This window comes from Saccopteryx bilineata, chromosome 4 (genome assembly GCF_036850765.1).
Source record: "Saccopteryx bilineata isolate mSacBil1 chromosome 4, mSacBil1_pri_phased_curated, whole genome shotgun sequence".
Taxonomy (NCBI): Eukaryota; Metazoa; Chordata; class Mammalia; order Chiroptera; family Emballonuridae; genus Saccopteryx; species Saccopteryx bilineata.
The window spans coordinates 117,313,558-117,326,793 of NC_089493.1; the positions used below are offsets into that span (position 1 = coordinate 117,313,558).

The 13,236-nt window shown below is 40.7% G+C and overlaps 1 protein-coding gene and 1 pseudogene across 1 annotated transcript in view; one reads left to right on the plus strand and one right to left on the minus strand.

Annotated features, from left to right (window-relative positions):
* FANCM (FA complementation group M) overlaps positions 1-13,236 on the minus strand; it is an 85,626-nt gene that overhangs the window by 8,592 nt on the left and 63,798 nt on the right. The window contains exons 15-20 of the mRNA XM_066277812.1: positions 12,478-12,566; positions 12,310-12,378; positions 8,511-8,639; positions 6,476-6,629; positions 2,592-2,698; positions 7-573 (exon numbers count right to left, since the gene is read on the minus strand). Coding sequence (XP_066133909.1) covers positions 7-573; positions 2,592-2,698; positions 6,476-6,629; positions 8,511-8,639; positions 12,310-12,378; positions 12,478-12,566 — 1,115 coding nt within the window. The remainder of the gene's footprint in view (positions 1-6; positions 574-2,591; positions 2,699-6,475; positions 6,630-8,510; positions 8,640-12,309; positions 12,379-12,477; positions 12,567-13,236) is intronic.
* On the plus strand, positions 4,477-4,973 carry LOC136333959 (large ribosomal subunit protein eL18 pseudogene; annotated as a pseudogene).

The following is a 13,236-nucleotide window of genomic DNA, read 5'->3' on the forward strand; positions in this document are numbered from 1 at the left end:
TCATACCTTTGAATGAATTGGAAGTTTTCTATGGTCTTTCTGTGAATCAGCAGCAGTAAATGATGTTGAGATAGATTCAATTTTATTACGGTTCTGAGGTTTGGAGTCTGAGACATCAGAAACCATATCCTTTAAATTAGGTAGTATTTGTTGTCTCTGCTTTGGCAACTGATTAACCGTTGGATTGGAATGGTCCTTGGACTTCAAGAAAGATGCAGAATGCACTAAATTCAAACAACAGTCCTGTCGTTTGCTCTTTTTAACAGTGCTTGGGTTAACCAAAATATTGGATTCCCTTTTATCATTTCCATTGTTTTCTTCTTCACTTGAATCATCCAGTAAAATTATTCTGGATAATTTCTTTTTTGAATGTGTATAATTCTGTCTCATCTTCATTTGTTTCAACTTTACTGCACGTCGGGTTTTATATTTTTTACTCCCATTTGCAAAGCAATCTTCAGTTATTAAATTAGTATCAACACACACTTCTTCTTGACTTGACTGGCTTTTGCAAGACTCTTCTTCATCAACACAAAAACTATCTTCTAAATAGGTTTCGTCTTGCTCAGGAATCTAAAATTAAAATACAAATAATAGTATTACATATTTCTTTCATAAAATTAGCATGTATTTAACATACTCTTTAAGTATTTTATGAATCTTTATTTCACTTTATGAATATTTATTTCACTTACTTTATTAATTCACTTACTCTAAAATATACTGAGTATATTCTTTATGGAAGAAAGTGGGGACTTGGGGAATAAAAATATAATGATTTACCCTCTAAAAGTTAACAGTCTAGGCCAAGTAGCCAAAAAAACAAACAGCAACTTATAAACAATGTGATGACCACTATATAATGAACACAATGGAAGTACACAGATGGGAATGACCATATTACCAAGCTGAACATGGCAATTTACAAACAAATTAGACTAATATAAAAATGTTATCCATAAATGAAAAATAATTATAATTTTTATGAAATAAACTTTCAAAAGAAATATGACAACATATAATAATTAAAAATTTGCCTGACCAGGCAGTGGCGCAGTGGATAGAGCATCAGTCTAGGATGCTTAGCACCCAGGTTCAAAACCCCAAGATCATCAGCTTGAGTGCAGGCTCACCACCTGAGTGTGGGGTTGCTGGCTTGAATGTGGGACCATACACATGACCCCTGGTTGCTGGCATGAGCCCAAAGGTTGCTTGCTGGCTTGAAGCCTAAGGTCGCTGACTTGAGCAAGAAGTCACTGGCTCGGCTGGCATCCTCCAATCAAGGTACACATGAGAAAGCAATCAATGAGCAACTACAGTGCTGCAACTAAGAGTTGATGCTTCTCATCTCTCTCCCTTCCTGTCTGGTCCCTCTCTCTCTCTCATTTATTTTCTTTTTTTTTTTTTTGTATTTTTCTGAAGTTGGAAACGGGGAGGCAGTCAGACAGACTCCCGCATGCACCCGACCGGGATCCACCCGGCATGCCCACCAGGGGGTGATGCTCTGCCCATCTGGGGCATTGCTCCGTTGCAACCAGAGCCATTCTAGCACCTGAGGCAGAGGCCACAGAGCCATCCTCAGTGCCTGGGCCAACTTTGCTCCAATGGAGCCTTGGCTGTGGGAGGGGGAGAGAGAGAGGAAGGAGGGGTGGAGAAGCAGATAGGCGCTTCTCCTGTGTGCCCCGGCCAGGAATCTAACCCGGGACTCCTGCACTCCAGGCCGACGCTCTTCTCTCATTTATAAAAAAAATTAAAAATCTAGTAGATAATAAAGTTCTGTTCACTCCTTTAAATATTCATTTTTTTTTAAAGGCAAGAGGTGGGGATATAGTGAGGCAGACTCGCATATGCACCCTGACAGGGATCCACCCAGCAATCTCATCTGAGGCCAATGCTCAAGTACTGAGCTATTTTTAGTGCCTGAGGCTGATACACTCCAACAGAACTATCCTCAGTGCCTAGGGCCACACTCAAACCACTCAAGCCACTGGCTACAGCAGAAGAGGGAGAGAAGGGGGAGAGGATGGGGGCGAGAAGCATTCAGTCGCTTCTCCTGTGTACCCTGGCTAGTAATTGAACTCAGGACATCCATACACCGAGCTGACACTCTATCCAGTGAGCCGCTAGCCAAGACCTCTTTTAAATATTCTTCTTAGAAAATAATTTATCTTGGCTGGATAGCTCAGTTGGTTAGAGCATTATCCCCATAGGCCAAGGCTGCGGGTTTGATCCCTGGTCAGGGCACGTACAAGAAGCAACCAATGAATGCACTATTAAGTGGAACAACAAATAAATATATCTTCCCCCTCTCTCTTTCTCTCCCCCCTCTCTCCCTCTAAAATCAATTAGTAAAAAAAAATATTCTTTACTTTAAAAAAAAAACACTCAAATTAGAGAAAAAAATAATTTGATCAATGTAGGACTAAAAGGAATTTTGAGATGTCATTTAGTCCACTTTCCTGACTCAGGGCAGAATTTATCCCAATTAGCTCTGATAGTCCAGTTTTAGAAATAAAATGAAGGTTTTCTTAACAGGAACATATGTTACCATCACCACCAGAAAATTCTCTACTATATCCTAGAGTTCATACCTGTGAGAAAATGTTTATGTTGTTATGCTTCTTATGGACCATTTTGTATCGATTGCTCATTAATGGACTGCACAGAGATTTCATGTAAATAGCTCTCATTTCAGAATCTGTATAAATAAAAATTTTAAATAGCAGTTATTTAAATGAAATAGAAGTATTTAACGTTGGCCTATTCCAAATTCACAATTCAAATCTTGTAAAGTAGTTTACACAAAAAGATATTTAATATATAAAAAGATGTCTAAAAATAATTCAAAATGTGAAGTTTTACCTTTGAAATCAGACCATCTAGTTGAATGATCATGGACAATTTATTTAAGCTCTCTACCTTAGCTAGCTCTCTCCTCTGCAAATGAAAATTAAGATAGTGTCTTTTCATAGAAAATAAATATATACAAAGACATTAGGACTGTACCTGATTTATAGAAAGTATTCAATAAAACACATGTTCAAAAACATCAGAAAGCTACACAGACAACAGTATGTATGTTTAATAATTATCAGTCAAGCAAAAACTACATTTTGGGGCAATTAAATTGACATTATTTTGAGGGATAACTGCTAACTTAAAGACTATAGTGTATAAACTTAAAGACAAGATGTATAAATTTTTCTTTGAATAATATCTTCAGGCCACAGCTAGTTTCAACTGTTAGATATTCACCTCACTTGTGCTAAATCCCTACAAACTTAGTGAGACCCTTACAGTTAACTGTTCAGAGGACTCAAAATCAAAGAGATTTAAGAGTTATTGTTTCATTTGTTTCATAGACTTTTTTAGGTATAATTGTACACACAGTAAAATTCATCCTGTTTAGGGTATAGTTCTGAGTCTTGATAAATGCATTGTTATAGCAACCACTACTCTATGTGATGTCCCTATAATTTTACCCTTTCCAGAATGTTGCATAAATTAAAGTGTACAATGCGTAACCTTTGAATCTAGCTTTTTCACTAAGCATAATTCATGTGAGAGTCATATGCCTCTCATTTTATAAAGTCACAAAGAGTACTTAAGAAATGAAACAGGAAAGATGTGAATTTGATGGTTAAAAAAAACCTTTGAAATCCTAAATATTTCAAACATACTGAGTCTAACCTGGAGTTTCAGATCTCCTTGCACTTCATCCCAGCTGCTCCGCAGGCTGCCTCCCAGCAACACAAAGCAACAACTACGTCCCTCCTGTTGTCCAAGCCCACTGGCTCTTTTTCTCTCGAATTCATCAGAAAATTGTCAGCTGTACATATCCAATCTTTGTCACCCTCTCACTGCCACCACCCTGATAAAAACCACTACCATTGCTTGGATTACAACAACGGCCTCTTAAATGGTCCTTTCATCCACCTTTGATCCCTTAGAAGTCATTCTCAACACGGAAGCTAGAGTGATACTATTAGAATAAACCAGATCATGAGCTGGCTATCATCACCTCTCTGATCCCACTTTCCACCATTCCCCTCTCCCTCACTCAGTTCCAGGTGCAATGCTGCCTCAGGATTTTTATACTGGTTGTCATCTACGCATCACATTCTCCAACCAGATTACACTGTAAACCTGCAAGCACTACTCTGTTAAGGAGTATCAAGGGGATAGTACTAAGAAACCTTATTCTGCAAATCAATCAGCATTAACAACATAGCACTGAAAACTGTCTTTACAACTTTTTCTTTTAAAGTCATAGACCCTTGTGAAACTTTGCTGTCTTGGATCATATCTGGGACTGTAAGAGCAGAATAAATGGCAAGTTCTGTAAAAGATCAAAACACTGAGAAGCCCAACAAATCTTTCCTGTTTCTACTAAAGCCAATCTAATCATCTCTTATTATATATTGTGTGTAAGATTGGTTCTCTCTCTCCAGACGTGGTGCAGAAGAAGACACCATCATGGAAGTCGAGATCCGCCACAATGAAGACTGGCGCAAGAGGGCCAAGAGTCAGGACATCTACTTAAGGCTGTTGCTCAAGCTGGACAGGTTTCTGGACAGATACACCAGTTCTACCTTCAACCTTATGGTGCTTAAGAGGTTGCTCATGAGTAGGACCGCCTCTGTCCCTTTTCCGGACGCTCCAGAGAAAGCGTCCTGGTCAGGAGGGCGAACCTGCTGGTGCTGTAGGGACTACACCTACGATATGCGTTTTCAGGAGCTGCCGCGACTGAACAGTCGAGCGCAGAGTCGCATCCTCAAGGCTGGTGGCAAGATCCTCATCTTCCACTAGCCGGTCCTGGGCTCCCCCAGGGGCTGTGGCACCGTCTTGCTTTCTGGTCCTCACAAGGGCCAACAGGCATACAAGCATTTGGCAAGATCCCAGGAACCCCTCACAGCCACAACAAACATTAGCTACGATCCAAGGACTGGAAGCATGAGCACCTAAGAGGCTGATGGCCAACCAGGGCTATAAAAACTAATGCCAGATTATACCTTGTTATTTAAAAAAATTGGGGCTAGGCCCTGGCTGGCTGGCTCAGCGGTAGAGTGTCGGCCTGGCGTGCAGGAGTCCCGGGTTCGATTCCCGGCCAGGGCACACAGGAGAAGCGCCCATCTGCTTCTCCACCCCTCCCCCTCTCCTTCCTCTCTGTCTCTCTCTTCCCCTTCCGCAGCCAAGGCTCCATTGGAGCAAAGTTGGCCCTTGCGCTGAGGATGGCTCCTTGGCCTCTGCCTCAGGCACTAGAATGGCCCTGGTTGCCACAGAGCAACACCCCAGATGGGCAGAGCATCGCCCCCTGGTGGGCGTGCCGGGTGGATCCCAGTTGGGCGCATGCAGGAGTCTGTCTGACTGCCTCCCCGTTTCCAACTTCAGAAAAATATAAAAAAATAAATAAATTTTGGGGCCCTAGCCAGTTCACTCAGCCTGAGCCTCGCCCAGTGTGTGGAAGTCCAGTTCTGTTCAGGAGAAGCGACCATCTGCTTCTCCACCCCTCTCCCTCCATCACTCTCTCTCTCTTCCCTTCCCACACACATGGCTCCAATGGTTCCAGCAAAATTGGCCCAGGGTGCTGAGGATGGCTCCATGGCCTTTCCTCACGTGCTAAAATAGCTTGGTTGCTGAGCAACAGACCTATGCCCCAGCTGCACAGAGCACTGCCTGGTAGGGGCTTGTCAAGTGGATCCTGGTTTGGAGATCTGTCTCTGCCTCCCCACATCTCACTTAATTAAATATATATATATTTTTTGGAAGAAAAAAAAAAAAAAAGAGAGATCTGCTCAAGCACTGTTTGAATAGACAGAATGTTTACCAAAAGTAGATCTCCCCTGGCAAATTTAATAAATTTAGCTTTGTGTCTTAGGTGGTTTTCACAATCCACATTGCTAAACTCTTCATCGCCTCTGGACTTAGATGAAATGTCACCTTCTCAATGAGGTCTACGCCTCAGTACCTAATATAAAATTACAGCTTATACATTAGTAACACCCCTAAACCCCTGTCACTCCAAATCTTCATCTTACTCAACTTTTTCATTTCTCTATAAATACTTCATCTTATAATATACTAAATAATTTAATTATTATGTATATCGTTTGTCTCTTCCATTCAAATGTTAAGGGCAGAGATTTCTGTCCACTCAGTTCTCTGAGATAGCTGTCCCAAAACCTCACAAAGTACCAGGGACACAGTAGGCAATAATACATGTTAAACATCTGACATTGGGTTAGCTAGGTGGTTCTGGAGAGAAATAAGCAAATTAGCAAAAGCCTACAAACAATCAAACCTAAAAGAAAGTAAAAATTATAAAATTTTATTGAAAATTGCCAAATATTTCACACATACCAAATTTAATTCCCTTTATAGTAAAGGTTCTTTGAAAAGTAACTAGAATATTTAACTACAACCACATTAAAAGTATTGAAAGTTAAAACAAAAAGAAGCAAAGTATATCATTTACCATTTATGGCCTGTGAAAGTTGAGTGTCGTCATTTAAGAAGTCAAGTAATGAGGAATCTTCATTTTCTGACTCATCACTTTCATCTGATGAAACACATTCTGCATCTTCTTGGGAAAGTTCTGCTTGATCATCTAAAAACTTACTAGCTACAAACTAAGACAAATTAGAAAACAAGACAATACTGATGAGAATCATTTGCTTTCCTTAAATAATTGGAAATAGTTCTGGAAAATGGATTTCTTGCCTATGCTTTTTAAGACCAAAAAAGTAAAAACAGGAAACTGCAAAAAGACTTGATAAATTAGCAGACCTATTTAAATTTTGTCTGATAATGCTTACAAGTAAAATAAGTACAAGTCAGTATGTCAGCTTACTGAATGTTTTTCTTTCTTAATAAGAATAAAGTTTCCTGAAGCTTCCAGTTATTTTAACTTTTTCCAGGAAAATACTATAGCACAAAAAGGACTAATCAGAAAAAAATGTGCTGTATGACTTTTGGTGGCGCACTGGATAGGGCTTTGACCCAGAATGCTGAGGTCGCTGGTTTGAAACCCGGGTTTGCATAGTCAAGGCACAAACAAGAAGTTGATGCTTCTGGCTCCTCCACCTCCCTTTCTCCTTTCTCTCCTTTCTCTCTTTCTCTCTTCTTTCTAAATAAAATCTTTAAAAAAAAAAAAGTGCTGAGAATTCTTTTTTTTTTTAATGAAGAGAGAAAGGGAGAGAGATAAAAGCATCAACTCATAGTTGTGTCACTCTAGTTGTTCACTGATTGCTTCTCATATGTGAATTTGTGTGTGTGTGTGGGGGGGGTACTATTGAGCCAAGCCAGTGACCCCTTGCTCAAGCAAGCAACCTTTAGGCTCAAGCCTGCGACCTCAGGGATTCCAGCCTGGGTTCTCAGTGTCACAGACTGACACTATCCACTGTGCTACTACCAGTCAGGGGGTGCTGAAAATTCTTTTCCAAGGATTTAAATATTGGATAGAGATAAGAAAAATAATATAATATAATGACTATGACAGCAAATATTCTAAAATTCAGAGTTCTGTCTCTATATTTTCTTCAATTTGAATCTTAAATTCTCAATACCCTAGTTTCTTCACTTAGTTATTCAAGATAACACAACAGGCCCTGGCCAGTTGGTTCAGTGGTAGAGCACTGACCCAGCATGTGGAAGTCCCGGGTTCAATTCCTGGTCAGGGCACACAGGAGAGGTGACCATTTGCTTCTCCTCCTCTCCCCCTTCTCTCTCTCTTCCTCTCCCTCAGCTATAATTGATTCAAGCACACTGGCCCCTGGCTCTGAGGATGGCTCCATGAAGCCTCCATCTCAGGCACTAAAAATAGCTCGGTTTTATCAGCAACCCTATCTGGGACTGGGTAGATACATTTTGGGACACATGAGGGAGTCTGCCTCACTATCTTGCATCCTCTCACAACAAAAAACAAAAACACAACGCTGCAATACAGTTCAAAACACAAAAGAAACAAAACATAACATCTTAAGATTTTAATTCCAATTAGAAAAGTAAAATTAAGAGTAAAAATATTTTTGAACTGTAGGATTTCTTTTTTTTATAAAAAAAAATAATAGAGCCTGACCAGGCAGTGGCATAGTGGATAGAGCATCAGACTGGGACACAGAGGACTCAGGTTCGAAACCCTGAGGTTGCCGGCTTGAATGCAGGGTTGCTAGTTGAGCACGGGCTCATAGACATGAGCCCATGGTCGCTGGCTTGAGCCAAAAGGTTGCTGGCTTGAAGCCCAAGGTCACTGGCTTGAGCAAAGGGTCATTCACTCTGCTGTAGCCCCCTGGTCAAGGCACATATGAGAAAGCAGTCAATGTACAACTAAGATGCCGCAACAAAGAATTGATGCTTCTCATCTCTCTCCCTTCCTGTCTGTCCCTATCTGTGCCTCTGACTCTCTGTTTCTGTCCAAATAAATAAATAATAGAGCAAAATCTACTTCTATATAAATGCTAATGTTCTTTAAATACATATATATTTATAAATAAAAAACTGAAATAGTTTACCTTCAGGCGACTCTGTTTCTTTCGGACTCTGGTGCTTCTTTTGGCATTCCTATTATGACCCTTGAAGTCTTCTAGTTGTAGATGTTGTCCAGAAAAATCCTCACTCTCATCACTAGATGATAATTCTAACTATAACAATTCAATAGAATTCTTTCATAAGAAATATAATGGGGAGGCAATGGGGAAGGGAGTTAAGAGGAGGGGGCTAAAGGGTTGTAAATAGGGACATGGGGGTGGGGAGTGAGGATGTTATATTCAGTGGAACAATGGAATCCATGTTAATACAATAAATTAAAATTAATAAAATAAAAAGAAAATATAATTAGATTATTGTATCTTAATATACAGTGTGTCCGTAAAGTCATGGTGCACTTTTCACGGGTCACAGGAAAGCAACAAAAGGCAATAGAAATGTGAAATCTTCACCAAATAAAAGGAAAACTCTCCCAGTTTCATTCAGTGCAGTTTGATGTGGGCTCACACACAGAATTTTTTTTTTTTTTGTATTTTTCTGAAGCTGGAAACGGGGAGAGACAGTCAGACAGACTCCCGCATGCGACCGACCAGGATCCACCCGGCACACCCACCAGGGGCAACGCTCTGCCCACCAGGGGGCGATGCTCTGCCCCTCTGGGGGGTTGCTCTGCCGCGACCAGAGCCACTCCAGCGCCTGGGGCAGAGGCCAAGGAGCCATTCCCAGCGCCCGGGCCATCTTTGCTCCAATGGAGCCTTGGCTGCGGGAGGGGAAGAGAGAGAGAGAGAGGAAGGAGGGGGGGGTTGGAGAAGCAAATGGGCGCTTCTCCTATGTGCCCTGGCCGGGAATCGAACCCGGGTCCCCCGCACGCCAGGCCGACACTCTACCGCTGAGCCAACCGGCCAGGGCCATTTTTTTTTTTTTCCTGAAGCTGGAAACGGGGAGGCAGTCAGACAGACTCCCGCATGCACCCGACCGGGATCCACCCGGCACGCCCACCAGGGGGCGATGCTCTGCCCATCTGGGGCATCGCTCTGTCGCGACCAGAGCCATTCTAGCGCCTGGGGCAGAGGCCAAGGAGCCATCCCCAGCGCTCGGGCCATCTTTTTGCTCCAATGGAGCCTCAGCTGCGAGAGGGGAAGAGAGAGACAGAGAGGAAGGAGGGGGGGTGGAGAAGCAGATGGGCCCTTCTCCTGTGTGCCCTGGCCGGGAATCGAACCTGGGACTCCTGCACGCCAGGCGGACGCACTACCACTGAACCACCCGGCCAGGGCTCACACACAGATTTTTTTAGGGCTCCTTAGGTAGCTATCCTGTATAGCCTCTACAGACTCTTCACTGACTGACGGCCTACCAGAATGGGGTTTCTCCACCAAACTGCCGATTTCCTTCAACTGCTTATCCCACCAAGTAGTGTTATTCCTATGTGGTGGCACTTCGTTATAAATGCGCCGATATTCACATTGTACTTTGGTCACGGATTCGAATTTAGCAAGCCACAGAACACACTGAACTTTCCTCTGTACCGTCCACATCTCGACTGGCATGGTCGTGGCCTGCTCCGCTGTATACACAGTGTTACGTCATCATCTGCGCATGCACACATGCTGCCACATCATCCTACAGAAACTGGGAGGGTTTTCCTTTTATTTGGTGCAGATTTCACATTTCTATCGTCTTTTGTTGCTTTCCTGTGACCAGTCAAAAGTGCACCATGACTTTACGGACACACTGTATTTCTCAAGGGTTGTTCCTTTTTCATTTTTTAAGTGTTGGCCTAACATTTTCTTGTTAGAAAATAAAATGTTCTAACAACTCAGAGCCCTGTTACAAATACATAATACTTAAGAATTGATAATAAATACTAAATACTAAATTAAGTAATACTAGTATTCACTTAATTTAGTATTACATCAAATGTATTTGATAAAATTTATATTTTTAATTTAACTGTTTCCTTTAGGAGATCTTGAAGGGCTTCACAAAATATAATTAAGTCTGTAAATATAGGTATCAAAATCAGACCAACTATATAGGATTCCTTTTAAACAAATAAACAAATATAAGAAAAACAAAATTTGACTAGGAGGCCTATCATTGTATCTTTTACAGAATAACATAAAACAGATCAAAAAAAATCAAAAGTTTATCAAAATAGCCTGACCAGGCAGTGGCACAGTGGATGGAGCATCGAACTAGGATGTGAAGGACCCAGGTTCAAGACCCCGGGGTCGCCAGCTTGAGCGCGGGTTCATATGGTTTGAGCAAGGCTCACCAGCTTGAGCCTGAGGTCGCTGGCTCGAGCAAGGTGTTACTCGGTCTGCTGTAGCCCCACGGTGAAGGCACATATGAAAAAGCAATCAATGAATAACTAAGGACCCGCAACAAAGAATTGATGCTTCTCATCTCTCTCCCTTCCTATCTGTCTGTCCCTATCTGTCCCTCTCTCTGACTCTCTCTGTCTTTGCCTCAAAAAAAAAAAGGTTTATCAAAATAATTTCAAATAGAAATAATTTTGGTTTAAAATGGGTTGATCACATTATCAATATTTGTTTATTTCTGAGACGTCAATCAGACATTCTAGTTAAAGTAGCAAGTTAAAGTAACTTCTCGCTTTGAGTATACAAAGTTAATAAGGAGTGACTTTTTAATTAATTTTGCATAAATTATCCTAGATTTTATTAGAGAATTAAAACATAAGATTTCCTAATCTCAAAATTTAGTTATCAGCAAATTAGCTGATGACAAATGAGTATCATTCGCCTTCAGTCCTGCCTCCTACCCAGACTTCATGTTCACACGGTCCTTAATGCCAGACACTAACACTTCACTAGTGCACAAAAGCCTCAGACTCAAACATGTTCAACACTGAACTTACCTCTTTCCTGTCCTCTCTACATTTGTGACACACCATCAAAAAGCTCACACCACAAACAAGAGCCATACTGGACTCCTTTCATTCCTCCCTTCAAACCCATTCAGTCAGCAAATGAAAGAATAAGTCCTACCAAAAACCAAGATTTTTCACCAGTTTTACTTCCTGGCACTCTTTGTAGTTACAATCCAATTAATAAAGAGACGTTGCTTCCCCACTGTGTGTCATTCTTTACGCTGTTCACTCTGTTGACAATGCATGCCTTCCCTTCTCCCTTTTCTTGCCAAGGCCACATATGCTCTAAGGTTTAATAGGTTCCAACTTCAAGAAGCTTGCCAGAATTCCCAAGGTCTCCAGGCGTCCCCAAACTACGGCCCGGCCCACGGGCCGCATGCGGCCCCCTGAGGCCATTTATCCGGCCCCCTGCTGCACTTCTGGAAGGGGCACCTCTTTCACTGGTGGTCAGTGAGAGGAGCACTGTATGTGGCGGCCCTTCAACGGTCTGTGGGACAGTGAACTGGCCCCCTGTGTAAAAAGTTTGGGGACCCCTGGCGGGTTATCTTTTCTTACCATTTCACTTAAAAGATTATATTGAAATTTTCCATTTACTTATCTTTCTCTCCTAATACATTATAGGTGACAGAAGACAGTTCCAGGATGTAATTGTTATAGTATCTCCAGCATCTTACACAATACATTCACAGTAGGTATTTAATCAACATTTGCTGACTTGCTGACGTGTACTGACAAAAGTAGGGGCAGTTTCTAAAGCAAGTTTAAAATTAAAATAGAAATTCTAATCACATATCATATACTATGATATTTTTCTGTTAATATAATTAAGATCAAATGTACCTACTACATTCACTAATACACATATTTGTAATATTTATTCCACAAGAACTTGAATTACTATACATTATCTATACATTATCTGTTCATGTACTTACTTTCTTTGGAGGAACCCTGCGCTTTTTAACAGGATGAAGTGGAGAATCAATTTCACTATATTTCTGATCCTAGATAAACAGATAAAGAAAAAAGTAAAAAATAAAAAGACATAGGAGAAAGAAAAAGACTTTATAAGATAACATTATTGAGATTACTGAATGACTCACCTCAGGGGATTCTAAAATATATCCTTTTGTTTTTTTACTCTTTCTTCGGAAAATCTCATCACCTTCACTTTCATTGCTTAACTGTTCATCTATAATTTATTTAAAAATAATGAGTCTGGTCAATATATTTAATTTAATACAACCACAACTATCAATTTATTGATGGGTTCAATCAAAATTGTTTCTGTCAATCTCAACACTCTCAAAAAAAAGATAGCTTTTAAGAAGTTTGGCAAAAAAAAATCAGCATGAGAAAAAACAAAGTAAAACAGTACTAATAAGAAAATTAAGATATGATAACTTTTGCTAATAAATATATATTTAACTTAGGTTCAAGATTTGTGAGCAAGCTGGTGTTGAATGGAATAAACTCCAATAAGATTCACAGGAAATCCAAAGATTTATGAGACTTATACCGAAAAAAAGCACAACCAACTACAACTAAAAGGGGCAGAGACAGGACAAAATGAAAAGAGGCCTTTAAATTCTCAAATTTTTACTAAAAGAAAGCATGCTGAAAAAACTCCACAGGTGCTGTTATGAATAAGGATGCTACTAAGCATCAGAGGATGAAGCCAAGAACCACAGAGAATTATTCTCAGGCTTTGAATCCTAATCAAGGAACTTCTGATATCAGCTCAGCTAGACTTTAGAATTGTTCTGGGCAAGATTCCTATTTGCCTCCCACCACCCCTTCCTAATCCATTCTGAACAAGCCATCTTGAACGCAGTTTGTCCATTCCCAGTCAAATCTTCCTA